This window comes from Aspergillus luchuensis, chromosome 5 (genome assembly GCF_016861625.1).
Source record: "Aspergillus luchuensis IFO 4308 DNA, chromosome 5, nearly complete sequence".
Classification (NCBI taxonomy): Eukaryota; Fungi; Ascomycota; class Eurotiomycetes; order Eurotiales; family Aspergillaceae; genus Aspergillus; species Aspergillus luchuensis.
The window spans coordinates 5,292,839-5,318,938 of NC_054853.1; the positions used below are offsets into that span (position 1 = coordinate 5,292,839).

Genomic DNA, 26,100 nt, shown 5'->3' on the forward strand with positions numbered 1-26,100 from the left:
TATAATTCAGAAAATTAATTCTACCCAGTATAAGTAATACTATATAATATTAGAGATAATATATTATATTTTATTTATATATAACTTATATAATAAATTTTAATATTTAATTTAGTATAATATCCAATCAGTGCCGCGGAATCTAAAAGAAATATTAATAAAATAAAATATATAGTATATATAATAAGCTTTCTGCTTTAAATAAAATATTTATAATATTTATTATTACCAAAGCTGCCGCAGGTGTATAATACAGAAAAAAAGTAATTATTAATAATAGTAGATATAAATCTTAAATAGCAGAGAATCAGATATAAATATATCTCAAGATTAGAAAAACATATGACGGGTGGGGAATATATTTATAAATCTATATTACTAACTCCTTTCTCATAGTTCCCTATATATAATAATAACTATAATAAATAATGTCTGATTCTAATAATAAATAAATTATCTGTAGATTATATATATATACATACAGAAACTTGTTAAGTTAATAGATTACAGAAAAGTACAGAACCTAGTACAAGATTATAAAAGATATAATAATATATATGAAATTATATAGATTCTTATAACTACTACAAAAGATAACAAGATATAAAAGTCTTATAAATATCTAATTTATATAAAACCTTACAGACCTCTACAGCCACAGAATCTTTAATCAGATAAAAAACAAGAGTAAGTAGGTCCAGGCCTCATAATAAAACTTATTACAATACTTATATAAAAATAAGACAAAGAATATAATATAAGGGGTTAAGAAGAATATACAGAAAGAATTAGAAAAGATATATAAATAAGATTAAATAGATCCTATAAAAGAATACTCTTGTGGGGTTATCTATAAGATATTTATAAGAAAACAGTTACACATGTTCTGATTAATCAGATTAAACCTGGAGATAACTTTATATTTAAATTATAATATTTGAGTGATACTATAAGATTACAAGGATTCTATATAAAAAAAAAAATAAGATCATATAGAAGAAACAGGATCCTGTATATTAGAATTCTATAACATAAAGACTTACTCAGGCCACAGATGCCCTGCAAGAGCGCCCTGACCGCGCTATATTAGGGTAACCCAATCTATCTATCTATTTATCTATCTGTCAATCAGTATGATGTCTGGTCTCAATTGTGGTCCTTTCGCACTTCCAGGTACGGAACTGCCTGGTGTCGCTCTTAAAATTCTTTTAAAGGAAATAATTCCACTCTCTTGAAAGATTTCAGGTATACCTCCAATCGCTCGAGTAAAAAGCGCCTTCTTCACACCATCGGATACTCTTGCAGCGCCTGGCCAATGTGGTATCCCACGTTACCAGTCGGTAAGTAGGAAGCCCCTTAAGAGCCGCTGAGTGAATCCTTAGACATATCGCTCGATTAGTATAGCCCACGTCATGAGCAGGTAGATATCTGCATGTTCAGTACACATAGTAAAAGAATGCTTAGTCGCGGTCATCTCATGATTATGAGCCTAATACGAATTATAAATCGAGGTTGAATTAAAGCTATCGAAGAGAAAAACACAAATAAAGTCTTCCCTACAAAGCGGGTCTTATCCATCCACATATGAAGGCAAATGGTGATTTGGAGACACGATGTCCATCACAGATTAGCCCCTTCTAGTGCCGACCCTCTCCGGACGGAAGACTGAAACAATCCCAAGCTATCAGTATTTGACACTATAGCAAGCTAACAATGCGATTCTGCGGGAGCTCTGCGACGAAACTAAGATAAACGCTGTCCGTTCGAGCATAACGACCTAGCCAACAGCGCATCACATTATTCTCTCCGTTATTGTCCTCGAATAAACTACTCTATTCCCGCTTCAAATCAGGTTTTCCGTAGGGTAAGTCGTCACCTCGTTGCCGATACCAGACTCTTTCTTCTCTCGAAGGCAGCTGCTATACCAGCCCGTCCATTGGCAAATCCTCAGCAGTTATAAGAAGCAGCCCGAAATTAACCCTTCGTGTAAGTACAACTGTTAGTTTGGACAGGTGCGAGTCTAGGTAGACAGACTTTAGTACCTTGGCTGGTTGATTCCATTTGGGTCTCACTTTGTGCGGTGGCATTCATCAAACTCAGCGGCAGCGCGAAGTATTATTGACATGATCCCGATAAACATTGACATGATTAACAAGAAGTGCAAGAACTCTCTATCGCTATGGTCCATCATGATGTTGATGCTTTTGGAAGAAGTTTCAGTTAAGATAAATGGCAGCGCATTGTAGTCGAAACTGCTGTGCTCTGTATCATAAGATTATGTGTAGGAAATCTCTGCGCGATGACCTACTTTTATCGCAGCCCCAAGCCCTTTTATGTCAGTATGACCGGTGCGGATGCAATACTATTCCAAGAGCTTCACGAGTACGTCATCTTTGCATAGTGCGACTTAACATGCAGCAGTACTTCCACTTAAAGCCTTGACACGGCTGCTGTTGCCTCTATGAGAAACTTGCATCCAGCCTGCTCCTTCCTCAAGACAATAGAAGATGCACTAACTATGCAAAATGGCGTGAGCGTCCCCGGTTGAAAACATCAACTTGCGCAGGAATCTTATTTTTGAAATCACGCCGCAACGCAAGGCCCTAGAGGCCTCAAATCTCGATAAACTTTTCCTAACTCCCTTCGCTACTTCTTGATACCAATGTGATCGGGATACCACGACAATGGCGTCGAAGGCGGCCGACTGGCCCAGTCAGGCCACATCTGTGAGAAAAGCTGAACACCCTCAAGAACGCGCTCTAAACCTCCAACACGACGCAAATGCGATACTTAGGCACCTGGATGATGGGAGAAAGGGCTCTCGGGTGCCTGAGCGAGTCATGTCAACAACGTACAGGATTCATTTGTATCCCAACATCTCATCCTGCCTTCGCATTCAAGATCGAGAATTGGATTTGAACTTCTTTGACGCGCGTGCTGTGACCCGCCCCTCAAATCACCTCCCCTCACCTGCCCTTCACCTGCCCTTCACCACCGCCATGAGCTCCTCCGCCCTCCACCTCCTCCCTCTTGCCCGATTTTGATATTGGGTGTGTCGGGGGCCTGTGCCTCCTAATGTGGTCTTTTTACGGGGTGTCTTGTGACACTCCTCATCGCTTCTTACTACTTCCGTCATCGGTAGGTACTTCATATATCGCCTTCCTACCTAGGCTCATTGAGATGGAATTCGAGGCTTACAATTCTGTCAAGGCAGATGGTCAGACGTTTGTATATGATTCTATCTAATCTCCAGAGTTCGGTTGTTGGTCAGACCACGCAGGAACAAGAGGCGGCAAATTATCAGCTGACTGTGGTGCGAACAATGTTAGATGCACAATGCCCTTCCCCCTTCGTCTAAATAGGACGCGGAATGTATCTTCATGACTCAGCCTGTCTCCATCAAGCAATTCTAGAAACCGATCATTTAACCTTTACAGCGTATAAAGGGCGTTCGAGGCAACCATCATATGAAACAGAGACATGAATAGACACTGTGAAGGAACGGCAGAGTGCGGTTTACCCCTTCAGTGCAGAGCTTTTAAAAATTAAATACAATACAGGGGTTATTTCTATATCAACGCTCGACGTGGTACTGGAGGAATCTGGATGAATGTTCATGTCATTGCTTTCTACGAAGTCGGAGTCGAACCTAGGACGAGACGATGATATCCCAAGTTTACCTGTCGTAAAATATAAATTCCTACGGTTACATCCCTTCCGGCCTCGGCCATTCCATATCAATCTTCGAAGTTGGTTGTGCTTGTAGATTGCATCCCATCACATGAAATGTCAACTGGGCGATCACATGACATGAGTGTATTAATCATCATCGCCTCCAAGCGATTAATTGTTCACCAACAACTTTTCTGTTTCTATCAACATTACTCACGCCACGCCGCCTTCAACCCCGGGCTAGTACTGAATATGGATGATGTCAGAGAAGTAGATGATATCCCAGTCTCCCCAACGCGCAGAAGAAAAGCCCGGGTATGTCCTCACTGCAAGCGATCCTTTCGTCGCCACGAGCATCTCCAACGACATCTCCGAATTCGTTAGTATAGCTGCTCAGAAAGCATGTGTTAGGCCATTGAACTAAGGAGTAAAACCCAGACACTAACGAGAAACCGTACAAATGCGATTGTGGAGCCACCTTTAGCCGACGTGATCTTCTGAAGCGTCATCAAAGTATTGGCCATGCTCCGAACACCCCATCATCGCAGCATCTCTCGTCCTTACCTGCGCTTGACGATTCAAATAATGTTCAATCCAGTACAGTTGGGGTCTGTATGGGTATGGTACCTCCAATAACGGAACCGACGGAGTCTCTCAATACATCAGCTGGTACAAGCGGTCGGAATGGCCAAAGCCAAGAAGAACGGCTCGAAGGTACGTAAGTCCCTATTGTTAGATGAAGTATAGATCTTGACCATCGAGCCTTTGTCAACCTCTTTGACTTACTGAAACTATACAGGCGACCTACTGTTTCATACCCAGGATCTTTCTGTTTTCCAAGACCTAGACATATTTAATAACAACCTGGGACTCAACGACGACTGGTATCTCCCATCTGAGCCCAGCATCCAAATATATACTGGAGACCTTGGGTTCAATAATATGCCGACAGCATCATCCATCATCAACCTACCTAACGGTGATCCTTCAGGCGTAGAGCAAACTTTAAGCAAGCTTCCCACTGACAGAGAAGCCGTCGGTAAGATTCTTGTGCGAGATATTTGACACATCACTTGCAGGTACTAAGCACGGCTTACAGCGGAGTTCGGAGTCCTTACTTTCCCAATACTCGTGGTTACGAATCAACAGAGAGAACGCCTCTCTCGAGCATTGAGGGTGTGTTATTCGGTTGACGCAGCTAATCTTCTACCATCATGTCACTCGCTATCACGGTTCATCAATGGGTTCTTTGATGGTTTTTATCCTCACCTACCGATGGTGCACATTCCAACATTCAGGATAGACGAATGTGAGCCGGAGATGTTACTAGCTATGTGTGCTCTGGGCGCTGAATCTCGGCATGAGAATCGCAAAGCAGCATTCTTATTCCATGCGGCTAAGGAAATACTGCACGAAAGAGCGAGCAGGAAAGAATGGAAAGATACGGAAGGTCCTTTCGATGCCTCGGGAGGAAGCGCATCCTTACCAAGCCAGCAAACCTCCACTCCTACCGACGACTCACTGCGGTATCGTAGCACAATGCGTGAAGCCCGGTGTGCCTTTCTACTTATTGCGTTCGCTACCTGGCAACGCGAGGAAAGCATACATCGTGAGGCTTTCAATATCCAGAGCCTCTTGGCCAGATGCGTTCGAGAGTGTCAATTAAAAGAGACTGAACAGTCTTTATTTGCCGATGCCGGCGGCTGGCATCTGTGGATCCAGCAAGAAACCGACAGGAGGGTAAAATTACTTTCTTTCGCTTTTCTAAACCTGCAGTCCATTGCATTTGGCACTCCACCAGCCATCCTGGCCGATGAAATTAATGTTCGTCTCCCATGTAGCAGCCTAGAGTGGATTGCTCCGAACGAACAAAAATGGAGGCTTGCTCGAAGGCATGGCCATCGGGAGCAGTTGTCGTTCCAAGATGCTCTATGTCACGTTATAAAGAACACACCAGAGACCAATTCGACAGATACACTGCCGATACCTTCTCCGTTGTCAAACTACATCATCTTACACGCCATTATACAGCGGATCTTACTCGCATATCATACACTTGGTCCATATAACGATGCGAATAATATCATACTCAATGGGCAAAAGAACGTCATGCGGTATGTGATCTACTATCTGTTCAAAAGATACCTCGGCCGATACGCTGACTTATTTCCCTTTCTGCCAGTAATTCTCTTCATGCATGGACATCTCTATGGCAACGAGCACCTGAATCGAGCTTGGACCCCCGAAATCCGAATGGCCCTGTGACATACACTTCAGCTGCTCTGCTGGGTGTTGCGTATATTCGACTTGGCCTAGATCTGGGCTCATATAGAATTCTCCAGTCCCACGACGCTACAGACATAGCACAGCGACTGCTACTAATACCCCGTTTGCCACCCGGCCCCCATCTTCTCCCAGCAATTTTACATGCGACGCATGCCCTCAGCATCCCTGTCAAATTAGGGGTAAACTTTGTCGCTCGAAGCCATGCGTTCGTCTGGAGCGTACAACACTCACTTTGTGGACTAGAATTTGCGATATTTCTCAGTAAATGGCTCTTTTGTATCGCCGACAGCCAGACCAGAAGACCACTAAATGGTAGGTTTCTTATCCTAAGGAATCCCAGCCCTTGGTTTATCCAATACTCGTTATGGAATTCTTAGTTTGCTCACACGTATCCTCAGCACATGAAGCGCGTCTCGTGAATTGGATCAGCGATATTGTCGAAGAAGGACGAACATCAGCAGACGATGATTTGTGGTCCAGCCCTTCAAATCTCTCAGATTGTTCTTACCTAGGAATTGCCGTTGTAAAGTTATGGGCCCGACTGATCAGGGGAAACGGACAATGGTCATTATTTGAGGTTGTTAGTGATGGACTGGACCTCTATGCCAACACTTGTGAGCAGAGCTTTCTCCGTTTCGAGACAACTGCGCCCGAACGGATATAGAGTTTACTGAGCTTGTCTATATGCTCTTAAAACCCAAACGATATTACATATTTAAGTGTCTATCATCAACACTCGCGACTGAACTTCGCCTATCGCCTCAACACCTCCACATAGCGATACAGGGCATGGGTCCCGACCACGCAACCGATAGTCAGCCCAGCCAGAAGACTATACCCGGGCATCAAGCCCAAGTTCTCGTAAAGTGGTCGCGAGAACAAGACAGTGCCACACGCAAAAGCGCTCCGAAGAAAGCCAGCAAAGTCACTCCCCGCATAGTGCGGACGACAGGCGGGTATGTACAGGAACACGCACTGCATTATAATCAACGCACATCCATGGTATATGATAATCCCGATCGTAGGGACCATCCAATGGAAACCGGTCCTGCTCTGAGGGTTCCATCAACCATCAGCAGAATACCATCCTACGCACATGATATTTTGGTTGTGGAGCGGTACGGTACTAAAATCGACTGTATCTCCCCACCCCTCTTGCTTTTCGGCGTGCGCCAGCCAGCATGGTCTACAAATCAGACGCAAAGTCTGGTCGAGGAAGCTGTTGCGTATCCATGAGATAGGCATTCTGTCGGGCCGACTACCATATAGAGCGAATAGGAAACGGCACGATCCGACCTACTTGCGAGCAGAGGTCGTCAGTTTGGGGAGAACTATCTCCAAACTAGGATTAGATGCTTGATACGGTTTCAACTGAGGAATATGTTCTCACCTTACAGAGCTGGCTTGATTTGTCATTAGAATTTTATGAATGTGAAGCTGCTATCTCTCTGTGGAGGTGTTATTGGAGGTGCTATTGGAGATGGTTGGAGATAGAGGAGTTTTGATATGGATCCGCCTGTTAGCTTCCATCTGTCGTCGTATCCACCGGGGCAAGTCCTTAATTTCTACAATATCATCATAGGAACGTCTGGTCTCAACTTGTAAAATGGAGTATCCAGCGCAAATTGACTGCGATTGTGGGCAGTAAGGCCGGTGATGGGGGAAAGACTAGCCATCTTAGACACCATCTTGAGGGCATTATCCCAACTCCAAATACAATATTGGATTAACTAGGAATACCTAGTGTGTCTCGGCACCAGACAGAGCTTTGATGGCCTACTTTTCATCTCTGTGAGCACCTCATAGCTGCGGGTATAGCCAAATCTACAATCACCTCCAAGAGGGCCGGAGTACCTCCAAAGATGTGGGCCCGAAATAAGTGGGTCTCTCTATCTAATGGTCGCCAACCCTGATGCAGTCTTTTTTGGGCACTTAAAGGCCACCAAGAATTTGGCAACGCTCTATGGTAGTCGAGGCAAAGAATGCTTGATTTTAGACAAATTAGTTTGCTAAGTTGTGAGAGAATATGTGTAAAGAAACATCTCGAAAATCTTGCGGCACATGGTCTTATGATGCCAGTAGATGATTTTTCGAAATTGGATTCGATATCGGTTGGAATAGCTTCGGAGGTGTAATCATAACTACATCGGCGTTTATAAGAACCCTCTCCCACCGATTCCATAGAGACAATACTATGAAAAAGACTGTTGGTTCAGAGTAAATATGGAAGCTCCATATAATCAATAGACCTTGATTTATCAGCTACGATGGACTGAGTCGAATATATTCGCGTGGAGGTGTTGTTGGAGACAGAGGCGTTTTCTCCACCATCCCCAATTGCAATTTCTACATATATAGCGAAAATCAACACAAGTCTACAGAAATGCCATCTCCAGTTGAAAACACATCCCAATTGTTCCCAATTATCTAACGAATTCACTCGCCTCACGATTGGGACATCACGACGGATCTGCGTCCAAGACGGTCAACATGCCCTCCAAACTTTTCCAGCCCCTTCAGGTCGGCACGATCAATCTCGACCATCGAGTCATAATGGCACCACTCACCCGTTTTCGCGCGGATTCGCAACATGTCCCCCTTCCTATGGCCACAACCTATTATGAGCAACGTGCTTCAGTCCCAGGCACCATGATCATAGCCGAAGCAACAATGATCTCACCATCAGCCGGCGGACTTCCTCATGCACCCGGGATATGGAGCGAAGAACAAATTAAGGGCTGGAAGAAGATTACCGACGCAGTACATAAAAAACGAAGCTTCATTTTCTGTCAGCTAATTGCTGTCGGCAGAGCCGCTGACCCGGCACAATTGCAAGCAGACGGTGGCTATGTTCTGCATGCTCCTAGTCCTATTCCCATTGAGCCCGGCATGCCCGTTCCCAAAGAGCTGGAGGAATATGAGGTGCAACAGATTATTGGTGACTTTGCAACAGCCGCGAAAAATGCTATTCGTGCTGGTTTTGACGGCGTTGAGATCCACGGGGCTAATGGATATTTGGTCGACCAGTTTCTTCAAGACGTTTCGAATAAGAGAAACGACCAGTGGGGTGGTAGTATCCCCAATAGAGCGCGATTCGGCTTGGAGGTGGCCCAAGCAGTAGCCGATGCTATCGGCGCTGAGCGTGTTGGCTTTCGCGTTAGTCCTTGGAACACATGGCAGAGCATGAAGATGGTCGACCCGGTGCCTCAATTCGCCTACTTTGTGGAGCGCCTGCAACAGCTCGAACTGGCTTATCTCCATGTCATTGAGTCTCGTGTCATCAATAACATAGACTGTGAGAAGGAGGGCAGTATCAAGTTTCTACTCGATATTTGGGGAAATTCGGCGCCTGTCATTGTTGCCGGTGGATATAAACCAGAGAACGTTGAAACTGCCATGGAAGAAGAATACAAGGATCACCAGATCGCAATCGCCTTTGGGCGGCACTTTATCGCCAATCCCGACTTGCCTTTTCGCATTCGTCAAAATATCCCTCTAAATCCCTACCATCGAGAGAGTTTCTATACGCCCATGCAAGAGGACGGCTACACGAACTACCCTTTCAGTGCAGAATTTATGGAGAACAGAATACAATGCTGATATTTATAGCTAAAATCATGCCCCGGGTAGCGTTGGTAGAAACTGGATGAGTGTTCATGTCGTTGTGTATCAAAGAAATGAGTGGGAAGACATCTCGTAAACGGAGATATGACCGAAATACCCAAGCTAGATAGAACCATTGTGTATGTTAGACTTCATAATTGTATCTTCTGTCTTATAATTCGGATTTTTGTGATCATATCTCTTGTGGGGTCAAGTATTTAATCTATCATTGAAGCCGGCTATCCTTCTCAGCTGCCAACGGGTCACCCGCGTTTGTATAGAAGCAGAGAGATGTGGGGACTGATTCGTGCGATTGATCCAACCACATCCCCCAGACAAGCCAAGACCTTCTTCAATGATGGTTATAGCTCGTTAAAAGCGCTACACAAAGAAGGGCAAATAAGCGAGAAAAAAAAAAGCAAAAAAACATACAACAGAAGGGATTCGCTGGTGGTCACCCACCCAACTACTAACCTCCCGGCGTGTGGCTTAAGTACGGCTGAGCGGACGGGAAGCCCTGTTTTCCACACCCTATGGTCGTATGTGGTAGTTTAGTGTTGAGGACAGTTTATATCGCGATCGCCAATGCGTATATTAGGGAGGCATTCTCGTTGTAGCTGCCTGGGGCTAGCGCACGGATGAAGCAAGGTAGAGAAAGCTTGCCAATAGGTATCCTGGAACACACAGACTTGAACGCTCTCTATGTTAGAAAGAGAACTTTGGCATAATATCATCACACATACATTGGAACTATTCGAGGCTAATGAAGATCAATCGTGCCCATTAATGAAGGGGTAAGGCCCAGTCGAACCACTGACCCGTGCAAGCTTCTGGAAAACGCCACCCACGAGCTTGTAGTGTGTTCTACCCAAACAGACCTTATCAGTAAGTTGGTTCACAGTTCCAATGTTTGAATTTGGTCAGTCTCCTGTTACTTATCAACCACCCATAGTGGATGCTTTACTTACAAGATAATATAAGTCGACAACGTTATCTACTAACTACTGCATATCCATGGCTTTATTAGTGTATTTATTCAGCTCTGTGAAAGTGTTCCTTTTCTCCTGGTATGTCTTGAGGAAATACGTACACTTGGTCTTGAAAGCAGTTCAGCACTTAACAGTATTGGCGTTATTTGAGTGGAAAACTTACACAGAGAGAGGAAAGGATTATAGGGGATGACTGATAACCGAGTAACTAACTAGATCCCGGGTGTCGACAGGTTGGTACAATGATTCCACTCTAGCTTTGCATACGTACCTAGGAAACTAATGTAGTGCAATCGATCGATCGACACTAACATGGGAGCTCCCCTTGAGTGCTACCAAAATTGCGCATCGACAAGCTGTGTAGGCAGTTAACTAGCCAGCTGCCCCACTCGTTCATTTTTCTACAATCTATATAACTGTGCTTCGCCTTGCGTTGTGCTGTATACTACAGTAGTTGGGTGTATAAGTGTGGTGACGAGCCTTCTATGCTGCAGTATATTGTTCTATTACCTACTTCGTGTTTTTTTCTGTGTGAGTTAGGTGTTATGGCATGAAGGAGGGATAAGGAGGAGAATGAAGAGAGGAATGGAGAAATAGAATCCGGGCGTACCTGGGGCGCTCGGGTATTGTCTTACTTTGGATGAGCACTTTTACATACTTGGTTATCCAGGGATCGAGTGACCACTCAAACAGGCATAATGCGTTTACTCAGCAGTATACAATCAATAATTGGTTACATCAGGTACATGTTACTGTGCATATCAATGGATATCATCCTAATGTGCAAACAATATAGGTTATCTATGTTCATATTCCTAGATGAAACATATCGCATTATGATTTAGTAATATAATGAAAACTTGCTAATATCTAATCCTGACCTAGTGATCAGGCAAATACTTCGTTTGGCGGCCGTTGAACGGTCGACAACCATCTTCTAAATTTTAACTAGTTCTCAAGCGTATTTTAGAAAGGCCTATCGATATTTGCATGCACTTGAGCATCTTCGCCTCCAATAATTGTGAGACAAAGTGTAATGGACAGGGTAAAGCTCAATGATGATCCCAGTGAACCTCATCTCCGAATTACTTTACAATGAAAAGACGTTCTCTGCCTTTTGTGTCTTTATTGTTTCCATGCAAACACTGGATAGTAGCAAGATAGCTTTGTAGCGAATGGAAGAGTAATAATACTGGTGGATGATGAAAGGTATGAAAGAGAAGGGTGGACTTGTTGGTACGCTGGAACCTATTCAGACAACTACTTATACCATCGGAACAACTTCCGCAGTGGATAGAATAAAGCGGGTATTCTATAGAGATCGCTAAGATAATCATTTTGCAAACTGTAATTGTTTTGCTCATTGAGAGTCACATGCTTGGAAAATTCGTGGCGGGCTGAGTGATGAATATCAGGGTCCTCTAGGCCTCGGAAGCACATGCTATCACACGGTGGCTTGACTTAGCACCAACCATTGCAAGGAACATGAGCCTGTTAAATTAGATTGTTAATATATATCTGAGCTACAAGGGAGAAATGCAGCCCGTCCAGCTGCAAATGTAATTAAGGGACCCGGGCCACTATTCCTGTTGAGGCAATTTCGAAGATCATCAATCAGCTTGATTCGTAGAAGCAACGATAGCGTCATGCGGGGACTATGGGAGTCAGCACCAGTAAATTAGCTGTACAGGCTGAATGTAACATTAATCGGAGAAGGCTGGCCGCTAAGAAGCGGGGTTAGAATGAGGTGATCGAGTCATTATCAAACCTGTGTATAAATCAAATGCATGGGCGTCTGACTGAGTCATTCTGTAGTTGCCAAGTGAGCACCACCCACAAACATGAACTTCTTGTACCTCCTCACCTTACTTTTCACTGCCACAGTAGCAGTAGCTACAGCAACACCGGCGAAAGTACTCTTACCAACCAAGCGAGATGGCTCCAGCGTCGTCTCCGCCGTCAACACCATCTCTACCCAACTGGTCACCCTCAACACCACCGTGAGCAACTACCCGGGCGGCATTGAAGGAACATTATCTGCATTGCAAATCCAAGCGGAAACAATCCAGCTCGAAGTCGATCTGAAGACCGCAATCAAAGTGACCCGACAGTCTGCCAATTTCACCGACGCCGAGTCGCAGAAGGTAGCGGAAGCTTTCGTTACGCTGGAGCCACAGATCGCATCTACGCTGGCCAACATTGTGTCGAAAAAGTCTGATTTTGACGATGGGTTGTTGGGAATCGCGTCGTTGAGTTTCCTGGTCAAGTTTGATCTGCAAGAGTTGAGCATTCTGTCGAAGGCATTGGGGTCAGCGGTAGAGGACAAGCTCTCAGGGACGTACGCAGAGTTGGCACCATTGATCCTTAATGAGATTTCGACAGCGTTCAAGAAGGCGATTGCGGCCTATTCATAGAATCGAGGATGGGTGATCTTCAGTAGGGTGAACCGATGGAATCAAGCCTATACTCTAGTCATAATTAAGCCTTCTCGTTTGCACGTCTCTTAACTTAGTTATTGATGTATGGTAATAGAAGCAGAGACTAAACTTCTCTTAGGAGTACTGAATTCATTGTCTATGAGGAAAACTTGAAATGCAAGGAAACGTTTTCGTTTGGCCAAGTATAACAAGTGTACGGGGTCATTTGCAATACTATATAATTACTTTTGTTGATCGGAAACCCCTGCCTTAGGCACAAGGTACGTCATGAGGGCCCAGCACAATGCAGAAAAACATCTTAGCAAGGCAGCAGTGGGCAGGGTGTCTTTTTCTCTACCTGGATGTTAACATTATAGTTTATTGACCATCACATGATAAGGTAGTTGTGTAGATTGTATGGAACACTCCATAGATGATAAGCAATGGTGCGACCGATGTCGGACAGGAGATATTCGGGAGATATGCAGAGTTCAGTTGAAATCCACACCCCGGCACACAGGCCTCAAAGAGGAGCATCCGGGCATGTCCTAGGTCAAATCCCGACGATCAGATACCCGAGTCATGACATGCAGTAGGGAATACTTAAGGGAGTGGCGAGCGTAGGCCAGTAGACTCACTTCAACTGAGATTTTTGCATTCCGGTATCTACAGAGTACTGATTGCAGATTTTCAGAACTCCGTACGGAGTCGAGCCACCTCGATTGCCCATCGACGAAACAAGCTGTGCATCCATCCATCCTTCTTTCTGGCTGGGAGCATTCAATACTGAGCCAAACTTGCAGACCTTTAAAGAGCTTTATCAATTCCATAGTTACGTATACAACGATACATAGTATTTGACTCTCTTTTAGCGCTAGATATACACTCACTGAAAAAGAAATATGTTGCGCCTGGGTAATCATGCGTAGGTATGCGGATACGTATGGAAAGGGACGGGGTCTATCGGGGAGTTGAGGAAGGAGTTTAGAGTTAGTGGTGGTAAGAGTTAGTTGTGGGATAATTGGTTATTGATCCTCATGAAGCGAGTCCAGTGGTTATCGACCATGTGCTTACTGGCAAGCATATGTAGAGTTTCAGGTAGTTGAGGTACGGATATTTCAAGCGGTATTGCTGCTCCCGCCTCATCACGCGCAAAAATGAGAATGAAGCCGGAACATAATAATGACTCAACTGAAAGCAATCAAGTTGATGAATAGCAAAGTAATTTGCAGGAAGGAAAAAACCAAAATAAGACCAAAAAAGGAAATATTGCTCGTCAGCGACAGCTGTGCACGCGAACGTATCAGATTTCGAGTCTGGCCTTAACCACTCGGCCACACTGACTAATTGATAACATACTTTTGTTTAACTATCCACTATACAGTTAGGCTATAATTCATAGCATCTATACTCGCTAGATTCCAGCCATAGAAGCAGAAATTAATATCACAACTTTAGGTCAAATACTCTAGATCTAGCCAGCGAGACTAATAACAGCAGTTACAGCTTATCTCTCTTCCGCGGGCGGATAAAGCCCCCCTTTGGATGATTTATTCCCAAGTTTGCCATGGTCAAGATAGTTCGTTTGGAGAAAATCGACGGTCTTCTCAGAATTGAGACCTCGTTCAGCGATATAGTGCTTTTCGATGAAAGCCACGGTGTCAAGTCCAACAGCTGTAGCAATAAAATAATAAGCATGAAATAATTAGCATAAATTGTAGAGTTAGTAGTGTACAGGGTAAGGCATACCATCCATCATCTTGCATGGCAGCGTCCCTCCCTTCACAAACATCTCGGTCCATAGCGAGTCAATCTCGCTCGGCGTCGAAACATCTTCAGCCAGAATGGTAAGAGCTTCGCGCTTAACAGCAGCCCACAAACGGTTGAAAATAAACCCAGTAGATTCCTTCCTCGCAATGTAAGGCTTGGTCGCCACTTCTTTCGAGCGCTCAGCCATAAAATGAAGAATTGATGGCTCTGTGAATCCATCCGTCATCAGTTCCACAACCATGACCTGTGGAGGCATGTAGTAGTGCATGTTCATGATACGCGTCTTCGTTGCGACTGATACCTTATCCAGCATTTCTGAGGAGCGATATGACGATGAGTTTGTTGCCAGAATGCAGTCTGTCGGAGCATGTTTCTCTAGCTCCGCGAAGGTGTCGATCTTGAGTTGGAGTACCTCAGGAACGCACTCTATGACGAGCCACGCGTTCTCTATTGCCGCCGCCAGATCCTCAAATGCTGTGATGGGGCCGGGGCTCGCTGCTGTGTGTACAGCATATGAGGTGACATTCTCATTTACGTAGGTGATGCAGTCTGCGCGTTGCTGGGGGCTCGGGTCACGGACGTGGACGTTGTAACCTGCTGATGCCCAGATACAGGCTGGAAAGTTGGTTAGCTGTGTCATGCATTGTTTGTCAACCTGGAGGTCGGGATCTTCTACCAATACGACGTCCTAAAACGCCACCACCGAGAACTGCTACAGGGCGTTCCCGGTAGTCCTTAGGTAATTGCCAGGTTGGAGTCATTGTTGCAGGTATGGTTGGAGTATGATCCTCTTGGTTTGATGTATCGATTGAAGTTGGATGTGAAGTTAGAATCTAGTGTATTTCCAGAGAGCTCGCCGTAACCTATAGAAAGGGCGCTTTCATCTTTTAAAGCAAATCTGATGCATCGCCGAATCCACTCCCTTCTCCAAGAATGGCAATGTCTGGTTCTACATCCATCAAGTGAGTCCCGAGCATCCGTGGCTTCTGCACCACCGAGGGTATTCCTTGATAGGGAAACTTTGCGTATCCTCGGATCTTTTAAACATCGCTGTTTCAAATTGATGCATTGATGCACCTGAGTGTTCCATGGTGCCTTGCTTTCGTATTTCCATCCTCGATAACATCACCGCTGCGGCGGGTCCAGACGGGAAGTTTACCTCGGAAAGACGTCCCGGCTTCTGCGTTCCGATTGGCGGGGACGGATCTAATTCGGTGGTGCTCGGCATGCCGACACTTTTCACCTCGGAGAATTTCAACCAAGGTAAGTGGGCACCTTTAAGGAAAAGGTACACGCATACTCCTACTTGTTACGGTAAGGCTGAACGTTCAAGCTAGTCTGATTTTTGCACTACTGTGTCACCAATGCTTCACTAAGACAACTTCTCCGGGTGTGGGAACTGGGTAAATCGAGTTCCTGTTACATTCTTGCCTCACGCTCGAGCAGAGTCGGCCGTGGCTTTGTTTATACAGGGTTAAAATGATTTTATTCTAATAATGAATCATCAAAACCAAACGCCTCTGTCAGTGAGCATTTGAACTGATGAGCGTTTAATTTCATGTCTGAGGGAAGCCGAATGAATTGTATGATCTAAATAGATTCTATATCCATATGTCTAATGGGCACAAATACAGGCCAAGTGCTAGAAAGCGTTCTAAAAAGAGAAGATTTGATCCGTCATTTTCGCCACCGCTCCTGGGGTTTGAAAACCTAGACCAGTCAATCCTTTCTTGGCAGCATTGACCATGCCAGGAGGACCACAAAGCATGATCCTAGTGTCCGGGCCAGGCTCAGGGAGCTTTTCACGCATCACATCGGGCGTCACGTAGCCCTTGCCGTACTGCCAGTCATTCGGAGGGTTATCCAACATGTACCAGATTTTCAACGATCTTGGATACGCAGATGCAAATGCTTCCAGCTCTGTTCGCAGGAGAATATCATCTTCCGTACGGTTGGCGTAAACAAGAGAGATCTCGGTTGTATCCTTGTCGTCTTCACAGATTGCGCGAATAAGCTGGAACATAGGTGTAATCCCTGTGCCGCCAGCTATCATGCCGATCTTTTTGCAGAGATTCCTCTTGTATCGCATCGCGCCTTTGGGCCCACGGAAGAGTACTTTGTCACCAACATTGAGGTTGGCAAGGTACTGGCCTGTGAGCAAGCCATCGGGGTAACACTTGATAACCAACTCCAATCTACCCAAGTCAAGATTGTTTGACGTCGGGGTGTATGATCGCGAAACGGATTGACCGTTGACGGTTGCTTTGATGGCGACGTGTTGCCCGATAGGCAGACCAACTACATCCCCCTTCCGAGGAAGCTGAAAGACAAATCGATACACGTTGGGGGCGAGCAGTGTTTTTTCCACGAGTGGTAAGGTCTTGAATTCTTTCGGTTGTAGGAAGCCAGGGACGAGGTGAGGGTCTGGCCTGTGTATAGTCTTTCTTTTGATGCGAGGTGGGTATTTCGTGAAACCCGACTCAATCTCCGTGAGCTTCGAAAGGCGAGAAGCCACCATGCCGCCTAGTACAGCACAGATACAGGCTGTGGCGGCTGCTCCAGTAGCAAAGCCTCCATCAGGTAGGGATGAAGACAACCTGATTGATGACAGGGACGGCAGGCTGGGAAGAAGCTCAGCTAGATGATGAAGGCTGAGCTGTGGTCTGAAAGCTTTGAACGCAAGATAAAGCGAGGCAACCGAGCCAACAGTGAGACCAACAGTACGAGTAGCATCGTAACCATCCTTCTTTTCAGGTGATGACACCGATGTCGGCTGGATAAGTCTAACAGCTGTAGGAGCCTTGTATTCCACCGCATCTTTCAATGTCCCGATCAGGAAGGATTCCAGAATCTCATTTGCATCCTCTGAATGGCCCACGTCTTCATACGCCGCCGTCGCATCTTGGCCAGCAACATCAATCAGGAGATCGGCACCGCCAGGATGATCCTTTACGTAGCTTGTGACATCGTACACTAAACTCAGCACATTAGTGTGCTGACAGCACGAATGTTCAGATAATTTGAACACCCACCTTTTCCGTGGATAGCAACCCACAAATCGGTCTTGCTATTGTGTGAGCCAACCTCCTCCAAAGAAAATGTCTTCATCGTGGTGATTGCAATGTTCAGATTGTGACAAACTTGGTGACGGGCGTATGCGGAAGTAAATGCTTCTAGCGCTGGACGGCAGATTAGATGCGCTTTAAGAGTGATGACCTGCGGTTCTATTTGTATGCGAATACTTCTGAGATATAGCTAATCCCAACTTTGCAAAACATAAACTGTCAGTGTGGATACTACCAATTTAGTTGGCGTTCACCATTCCGAGGAAGAGCCTGCCGGTCTGGCCATTCATCCGTCCATCAGCTCCGAACCTCGGATGGTGACAGACCCTTCCGAGGAACAATCATGCCATGCGATATGCGAACCTTTACAGCACATCTGCACTACTGCTTAAGGACTTGGATTGTATGTGGGTCGAGCAGAAATTGACCGAGCATCAGGATGTCTGCGGGATGCCTTGCCGTTGCGAAGATATATAAGTGTCATCATGCTATGCAAGACTCATATTTGTAGAACATCAGCCGGACAACCACAATATCAACAATGCCTTCGCAAACATTCTATCTTCTTGGGGAAAGCCCATCATCTGCAAAGGAAATTCAGTTTGATTCTTCCGCAAATGTTGATGATTTGAAACATTTGATTGCCGCACACTTTGCAATCGTTGAGCCAAGTGGTTGGTAGCCCCTGCCGCAGGGCTACCGCCACAGCGGCCAGGCTAAATTCATACCAGCCTGGTTACTGTGGCGGTAGCGTCATCCTCGCAATAGTTCGTTCTTTTACTGACGTTCAATACGTAGGAATTGGCTTCCAAGGGGACAAAGCTGTCTTGAATGAGCTCTCAGAGGTGCTGGCAGCACCTGGTCCTGTGCCCCTCACAATCGACGGACACGCCGTGCGCGACCCTCCCTGTCCCAGGGAATTACCTTTCGTCGGCACCTTTTTCGAAGTTTACCCCGACCATCTCGGAAACCACCAGCGACTCTTTGAGCGATATGGCCCCATTGTGAAAACAAATAACCTAGGTCGTGTGACCTACCAGACCAATGATCCAAGAATAGCAGCGATTGCTTTTGCTGAGTCGGATTTCTTTACCAAGAAGATCAATGAAGCGCACCCCTTGGCGGGGCTTAAGACCCCCTCTGCTGGCATTTTCCTTGGAGACACTGATACCGAAGAATGGAGAGTCGCTCACAAGTTCTTGCCTCCTGCCTTGGGCCCGAAGGCGGTCCGACACTACGCCCCAACGATGCAGAAGACAGTCGAAGACTCGTTCAAGGTTTTTGACGCGCTTGATAAACAGGACGAGGCTTGGAACGTGTACCAGTACATGCTCAAGCTGGGTTCTCAGGCGGTTGGAAAGCTAGTTCTAGGGCTCGACTTTCAGCATTTTGAAGCACCGGATGCTCCAGTTCATGAGATGGTCCATAACATTGCTGAATTACTTTCTCTCAATAAGAAGGTTACATCCATGGGTAATTGGTATGCTGGGTTGCCTTTTGGCGACCCAAAGCGACTCCGAACTTTGAAAACCAGCATCGAGGACATGGTTGCGCAGTCGATGGAGGCGGCTTCGCGGGGAGGCAACGAGGATTTGCCATTGCAAGATGCTGCTCTGAAAGCAGACAACATGGTCGGTATGTATAATCCTTGATTCTTAGAATGTCCAAGAGATAGGAGAAAGCTGACCCACAGCAGACTATGCCGTTCGTGCGACTGATAACAAGGGCGAGAAGCTGCCAAAGTCAAGTCTAACCTGGGCACTAGTTGTTGCCACTGGCGCTGGATTCACTACGACCAGCTCTCTCCTATCCTGGCTCATTTACGGTCTCTGTGTGTACCCAGGCATGCAAGAACGCCTTCTCCAAGAACTAGTAGATCATGGATTTGACGAAAATACCGAAATTACGGCTGATTTCACCGATGAATTGGAGTTCCTTGATAAATATATCAAAGAAACGCAACGCCGCCACAATCCATCCTTCCAGCCGGGCCGAACAGCAAAGGTTGACCTTGTCTTGCCTGGAGGGTACAGGCTGCCCAAAGAGTCAGTTATAGTGCCCGCACTGCACCATATTCACAACCATCCTGACCTTTGGGATAACCCTGCTCGATTCAACCCCGACCGCTGGGATACCGAGGAGGTAAAGTCCAGGCACAAGGCGGCATATATTCCTTTTGCAACGGGCCCGCGCATGTGTATTGGGTTCAACTTTGCACTTCAAGAGGTCAAGGTCTTCTTGCCCAAATTGGTCTACCGCTATAAGTTCTCCTTGGAGGACAACGGGCCTATCGAGTATGATCCCATGTTTCAGTTGATCAGGCCCAACAATCTGTACGTACGCGCAGAACGGCGGGTGAGATGGCCACCAAAGTCGATGCCAACAGCAGCATAGAATTCCTGTATCCCTGAACGCCGTTAAGGCAAAGTGGACCAAGCTCGCCGCCATGGACGAGCTGTACCCACAAGAGTGTGCTTGTATATAGTTAGATGACTTCCCCACTTAGAATGTGCAATTTGACAGCACTATGTCCCGTTTTCCTTGCAAAGTTGTTTTTGGACTTTAAGTTTTGGGGCTTTTTCGGCTCCTCAAGTTATTAGTAAATATTCCTCTCTCATACACCTAACATTACATGGCTATATATATACACATTTATTCATTCACTCATACTGTCGTTGGTCCTGAATCAAGACCACCATCCAGGTGTCAGCAACGAAGGTCGCAACAGCCTCCTTGCTTATAGCCCTCTACGATGAACAGGCCAACCACCGGGTTAACTTTAAGTCAGTACTAGTAATCACAACCTCAACCGAGGAAACATCTTCGAGGCATCTTGAAGGGTGTGACTTGGGAAGAGGTGTAACCGAAAGGCTTTAGGTAAAGCGGATAGATGTTTGATATCTATGAAACTTTAATGGTTAGCGATAGTACAAGAACGGCTCGATCAAAAGTGTGCTGGACCATAGGTGGAGTCCAAATAGCAAATGCCATGATTTAACATGCCGATATTACCGAGTCCCCGGCCCGTTTTCGGCATGCCGAGTTGTGCCCCACAGCAAAAACTATTATCCAATCGGAACGCGCGCAATCTCAGCAATCTTCCGAGGTTAGTATCTGCCTAATACATCATGATTCCTGCCACAGCCACAGCTTCCTCGGATGACCGCAGGCACCAGATAGATCCTCGACAATCAGACGATAGAATGCCCACCAACCAACAGAAATCAACGCCTAGGCGCCACCAGCGATCAACAATTGCTTGTGAGACCTGCAGACTTCGCAAAGTGAGATGCAGTCTCAACATTACCGGTATTCCTTGCATTGGGTGCGCACAGGATAACACACAATGTATCGTGGATCAGAAAAGACAGGAAAGGTGGGCGCGACTTTATTATCGTATTTAGATGCTAGACTGACTGAGAGTTCTTTTCCAGGCTTCGCCGCACTCGGACGTCTAGAGTTCAGCAACCTCATACCCCTTCGAACAACGTCCTGCCGGGTGTGAGCCGCGCAACCCGGCCCCAGGTTATCTCGTCGCCTGCCCCTGACTATCCCCGAGAGACGATACATCAATACGCGACCGATCCTGTATCCAGAAGGGGCACACCTTTGCTGCCCAATGACGCAGAAAGCGAGGAGCGTTATGGACTCGAGATCGCCGCCGCTGCGTTGGGACAGCCTCAAAGAGCCGGAAGAGTGCCTTTCTACTCCGGTAAGGACTCAAACTACTGCGAGCACCAGCTTGGTCCACACTAACCCCTTTGATAGGAGCAGGAACTGGGCCAACATCTGCTCTGGAAATATGCTTTTCCGACCAGTCGCTGTCGAGACATTTCCTCGTGCCGTCGAGCCCGGCTGTTCATTTGGCGGAGGAGGATAAGAAGTACCTCGAAAGCAAGGGTGTATTCACAATGCCTGGCTCAACAACATGCGAGAGTCTTTTGCGAGCCTACTTTCATCACGTACATCCGATCATGCCGATCCTTGAGCCAGACGTAATTCTCGAACACCACCGCACCGGCCGATTACCGGAAAACAACGTCTTGATATTTTGGTGCATCTTTTTCGTGGCGTCGAATGTAGGGATCGCACTCGAAGCTCAGCTTGCAGCTCAACTGACAACAATTTGCAGTTTATTGCTCCTGATGTATACGAGCAGGAAGGGTACGGATCACGCAAAGAAATGAAGGCGGCGATGTACGCTCGAGCAAACGTGAGTGCTTATCTGATGAGGATCACTAGACTCCGCTTGCTGATAACCGGCCAATGGAAAGTGCATGTACAATCACGGAGGAGAAATGGACAAGATCATTCTACTGCAAGCATCGTTGCTGATGGCGTTCTGGCATTCCGAAGCCGACGAACACACACAACCATGGTACTGGATGGGCATCGCCATCAGCTTTTGCCAAATGTTAGGTCTTCATCGAGACCCTGATCTATCCACTTACAATTCCTCGATCACGGATCGCCAGCGACACCTCTGGCGAAGATTATGGTGGACTTGCTTTTCGCGCGATCGGTGGTTGAGTCTGACCTTGGGCAGACCGTTGCGAATCAACCTCCATGACTGCGATACGCCAACGCCGTCTGTCAACGACTTTCTGAGCGATGTTGTAGACCTGTCTCCACAAATGGCATCCTACTTACCAGAGAATCTGGAAGAATTGGCTAATCATTGGGTCAAGTACGTGGAAATCAGCGCTATGCTAGGCGATGTGATTAGCATGCACTACCAGGCAAGGAAGCCTAGGCCGTCTCTACAAGACGTCAAGGACATGGAAAATAGGATATCTCAATGCAGGGTTCCAGAACAAGACAATCCGATCTTATCTCGTGTGGCTATTTTCAGCATCTATCACCTTCAGTTGCACTATCAGTGAGACGCAAGCCCCTGTACAGTACAAGATTCTAGACTAATTGGTAACTATTTAGTGCGCTTGCGGGAACATTCTATCGCCCATTTACCACCATGTTGCCGGAAGACCTCGACCCAGGTGAAAAAGAAAGCTGGCAGCATCGTATGCGACTGAAGGCCGACGCAGCAGCTTCTCACACAAATACCGTCGTCGAAGCTATTGCTCAAGACGGCCTGCTTGAATTTGCGGGGCCCATGACGTACGTAAATCTTGTCCGCCTTTGATGTAGAATAAGGACTTTACTGACCATTGTGGGTCAAAAGGCCTCCCCTCCTCGTCCCAGCAATGCAAACAAACCTCCTCAACTGCAAGATCGGCAATTCTTTATCCAAGCGCCTCCGCTTCAACAAACTTAGCATGTGCATGATGGTGATGGAAGAACTCCAGAAAACATACACCGTTGCGTCCATTTACCGCGCCATCTTCGCAAAGGCCATTCAGCTACTCTTCCCAGAGAACACAGAGACTACTTTGCTAGGATTCCCTCATAGTGACGCAAATGATAATCCAACCGATACCTCGGGGTTGGAAGGGGCTGGTGAAGTTGCAGGGACAGCGGAAATCGGGGCCGTCAATGCGCCTGGCTATAACGATATCTCAGCGGACGATTTTGTTGATCTGCTCATGGACGAAGCTTCGATATTCAATTTTTGGGATACATGGACTCGAACATGACTTAATGCTATCAAACGTTACCTTCAATATGATTGGAGAGGAAATTGCAGTGTTTACTTCCGAAAGATAGAAAGAATCGTCTTGTAACTACGATGCTACTCCTCTCGGAATATATGTCGGATCCAAGTGAGGTCCACCCACCACAAGGTCACCACAACCATGAAACCATCCACCAGCCACTACAAAAAGCAAATGAGAGAAAATGCGAAAAAATAAAACTTAAAAATACATACAACAGAAGGGATTCGCTGGTGGTCACCCACCCAACTACTAACCTCCCGGCGTGTGGCTTAAGTACGGCTGAGCGGACGGGAAGCCCTGTTTTCCACACCCTATGGTCGTATGTGCTTGATGTTTCTCGCTCAGAAAATATAGTCTAGTGGTCTTATAGACTGGCATTGACTCTTATGCCAGCCTCGGTTCGTTTCTTCCCGCAATAATTAAAGTTCTTACACGCATCACAAGGATCCTGTCCAGAGTACGGAGTACATGGTTGCGGACCCTTATTGGCACCCCTTTCAGGATTGACAGTACACGGGGGGTTACATCATTACAGATATTCGGAGGTAAGGGGACAATAAAAATCTGATTGAAGAACTTTCATAGGACAAGCAAAATATCTTGGTGAAGTCAGTATCGAGCTAGTTTCAAATCTTCATCATCTACCCAATTTCCATGAAGGCCTTGTCGTAAACGCAGCGGGAGTAAAATAACGGCTAGCGGCCTAGTAAAATTATCTGTATCGACCAGGTGCAATTCTGATAACATGGTCTCGTAGTTATTTACCAAAAATAGCAGGTATCCTTCGCCCTCTGCGGCACCACTTGACCTTGGGATGAACACGGTCTCTTGTACCAAGTGTTTATTTCCGGGGAAATATTTATCGAATTGTCTCGTCCTCAAATTCAATCTTCCGATCGAATTATAAACCGGGTGGCCGCCGCCCATTTTCGCCATCACTGTTGGCCAAATGGTTGGTGCAGTATCGTCGTTGAGGCAGAAAAAGGCATGACTATGTTCACGAGAAAGGAAACGCTCGTCAATTCTCGGAAACTCTACATCTTCAGATGATAGAATTTCAGCGGGCTGTAGCTCCAGATTATCGGAGCTGGGGTCGATTATGAAGCGGGAAAGGTGGCAAGCCACCTCCTGGGGACTGGGCGCATTGCCCTGCGAATCTGGCCACCAGAAGAAGACGTTCTTCTTGCCCATAGGAAGGTCGAAGAAGATCTTCCCGTCTTTCTCAAACGCGTTGCTGGTGTGGCCCGGGAACGCATTGGGAGCACGGAACCACTTCAAATAGTCAGAAATATGTCTTCGTAGCTTTCCCTATGTCAAAACCCTACTTTAATGTCAGAGCCCTTTGCTCCACGTCGAGGCAAGACACCGATATAGAGAGGAATGTTTGGTGTCCACTGCCAGTGCTCGCCGCCAGCCTTCATTCGCTCGAGATCACATGTGTGGGGTATAAGAGGAAACAAGACCTATACAATGTCATATTAGCAACCACGACTCTAATCTTCTATAGTGAAGACTTGCATAATTCTCTGTCACTGCGAAGTCATGAATCATAGCCACTACCGGGCTAACAAGCCAGACAAGGTCGGTAAAGTTTCCCAAGGGGTCAACAGAGAAATAGCAGATATCTGGCGTTCCATCACCCTTGGCCTCATAGCCAAAGCCAATAAATTCTTTGGTGACAGGATCCAGCTTCGGATGGGCAGTAAATGTTAGACTGGGCAACTGGCCGTTGAAATCATAGAGGCCAATAGTCTCAAGGGTAGCTGGGTCCATTTCATATGGTAAAGCATCTTCCTTGCAGGCCAAGAGCTTGCCGTTGAAGAAGACAATGTTTGTGTTTGCAGTGGTGCGGACTGTGAACTCGATTGCGTCCGTGAATTTGTTTCTGTATTTTCCTGACGGCCACCAGATTACTGGAGAAGAAAGAAAAGAAAAGGAAAGGAAAGGGGATTTACCTAGCAGTGCTCTCCCTGACTTGCATTCTTTGATGAACTTTTCGGTGCGTACATAGCGCTGCTTGAAATGTACTTTGCCAGACTCAAAACAAAATGCACTGACGTTGCCATCGCCATTGAACCACTTGAATCAAAGAAATTAGCAAGAAATTTGCAAACCGAGACTCAGAACTGGGCTGTCTATACTGGGTCATCTTCGACTCGCGAAGGAAGATGCGGGTCCGGCATAACCCGGTAGAATGTGCCGCGCACTTCTGGTGGGATTGTGCCTATCACTTCAAGGTAGTTTGTCTCACCCTCGAAACGGGACGGTTTCATGAAGTGTGAAAACTGGGGAAGCGAAGGGAAGTGTTGTGGGATTATCTGTGACGGCGCCATTTTGGACTGCGGAGGACTTTTTATGGGAAAAAATTTGAGTTCTGAACCTTGTGAGTTGAGATGTGCTGTAAGAAATATGTATCTTCCGTCCTGCGTGTTGTACTTATACCGGCGGGGATGTATTGGTTGGCTCAGGAGCCATATACCCGGCCATCCCCATCCACCCCCGAGCGCGGAGGCCGTTTCTATTTCCGCGGTGGCGAGCCGACACACGTGTACTATGTTGGTCTGCCAGCTGCACTCGGGTCATATTGTCCTGCAAATGAGATTCTTCGCTTGACATCCCCGCTCATGTCGGGAACCAATTGCACCCGGAATGAACTGATCTCCAAACTAGGTCTCTACGCCGG

General features: G+C 46.3%; 8 protein-coding genes across 8 annotated transcripts; 5 read left to right on the plus strand and 3 right to left on the minus strand.

Annotated features, from left to right (window-relative positions):
* Positions 1 to 3,924: 3,924 nt before the first annotated feature.
* On the plus strand, positions 3,925 to 6,622 carry AKAW2_51733S (C2H2-type zinc finger protein; the record flags this gene model as incomplete). The annotated part of the gene is made up of 6 exons (XM_041691695.1): positions 3,925 to 4,051; positions 4,111 to 4,386; positions 4,472 to 4,711; positions 4,772 to 5,786; positions 5,855 to 6,270; positions 6,357 to 6,622. 6 exons carry the CDS (start codon positions 3,925 to 3,927, stop codon positions 6,620 to 6,622), a joined length of 2,340 nt encoding a protein of 779 aa, XP_041545154.1.
* A 1,826-nt stretch (positions 6,623 to 8,448) lies between these two features.
* On the plus strand, positions 8,449 to 9,558 carry AKAW2_51734S (alkene reductase; the record flags this gene model as incomplete). The annotated part of the gene is made up of 1 exon (XM_041691696.1): positions 8,449 to 9,558. One exon carries the CDS (start codon positions 8,449 to 8,451, stop codon positions 9,556 to 9,558), a length of 1,110 nt encoding a protein of 369 aa, XP_041545155.1.
* A 2,833-nt stretch (positions 9,559 to 12,391) lies between these two features.
* AKAW2_51735S (cell wall mannoprotein 1 family protein) lies at positions 12,392 to 12,964 on the plus strand (the record flags this gene model as incomplete). The annotated part of the gene is made up of 1 exon (XM_041691697.1): positions 12,392 to 12,964. One exon carries the CDS (start codon positions 12,392 to 12,394, stop codon positions 12,962 to 12,964), a length of 573 nt encoding a protein of 190 aa, XP_041545156.1.
* A 1,510-nt stretch (positions 12,965 to 14,474) lies between these two features.
* On the minus strand, positions 14,475 to 15,498 carry AKAW2_51736A (3-hydroxyacyl-CoA dehydrogenase family protein; the record flags this gene model as incomplete). Its single annotated transcript, XM_041691698.1, has 3 exons — positions 14,475 to 14,641; positions 14,717 to 15,352; positions 15,414 to 15,498. The coding sequence occupies 3 exons, from the start codon at positions 15,496 to 15,498 to the stop codon at positions 14,475 to 14,477; spliced, it is 888 nt and encodes a 295-aa protein (XP_041545157.1).
* An 893-nt stretch (positions 15,499 to 16,391) lies between these two features.
* On the minus strand, positions 16,392 to 17,845 carry AKAW2_51737A (putative cytochrome b5 reductase; the record flags this gene model as incomplete). Its single annotated transcript, XM_041691699.1, has 2 exons — positions 16,392 to 17,710; positions 17,770 to 17,845. The coding sequence occupies 2 exons, from the start codon at positions 17,843 to 17,845 to the stop codon at positions 16,392 to 16,394; spliced, it is 1,395 nt and encodes a 464-aa protein (XP_041545158.1).
* Positions 17,846 to 18,343: 498 nt separating this feature from the next.
* AKAW2_51738S (cytochrome P450) lies at positions 18,344 to 20,196 on the plus strand (the record flags this gene model as incomplete). The annotated part of the gene is made up of 3 exons (XM_041691700.1): positions 18,344 to 18,476; positions 18,601 to 19,437; positions 19,499 to 20,196. 3 exons carry the CDS (start codon positions 18,344 to 18,346, stop codon positions 20,194 to 20,196), a joined length of 1,668 nt encoding a protein of 555 aa, XP_041545159.1.
* Positions 20,197 to 20,930: 734 nt separating this feature from the next.
* Positions 20,931 to 23,396, plus strand: AKAW2_51739S (Zn(II)2Cys6 transcription factor; the record flags this gene model as incomplete). The annotated part of the gene is made up of 7 exons (XM_041691702.1): positions 20,931 to 21,178; positions 21,237 to 21,514; positions 21,571 to 21,881; positions 21,935 to 22,015; positions 22,077 to 22,681; positions 22,738 to 22,920; positions 22,985 to 23,396. The coding sequence occupies 7 exons, from the start codon at positions 20,931 to 20,933 to the stop codon at positions 23,394 to 23,396; spliced, it is 2,118 nt and encodes a 705-aa protein (XP_041545160.1).
* A 630-nt stretch (positions 23,397 to 24,026) lies between these two features.
* AKAW2_51740A (carotenoid oxygenase family protein) lies at positions 24,027 to 25,750 on the minus strand (the record flags this gene model as incomplete). Its single annotated transcript, XM_041691703.1, has 5 exons — positions 24,027 to 24,689; positions 24,743 to 24,880; positions 24,936 to 25,312; positions 25,373 to 25,496; positions 25,559 to 25,750. 5 exons carry the CDS (start codon positions 25,748 to 25,750, stop codon positions 24,027 to 24,029), a joined length of 1,494 nt encoding a protein of 497 aa, XP_041545161.1.
* Between the last annotated feature and the right edge of the window lie 350 nt (positions 25,751 to 26,100).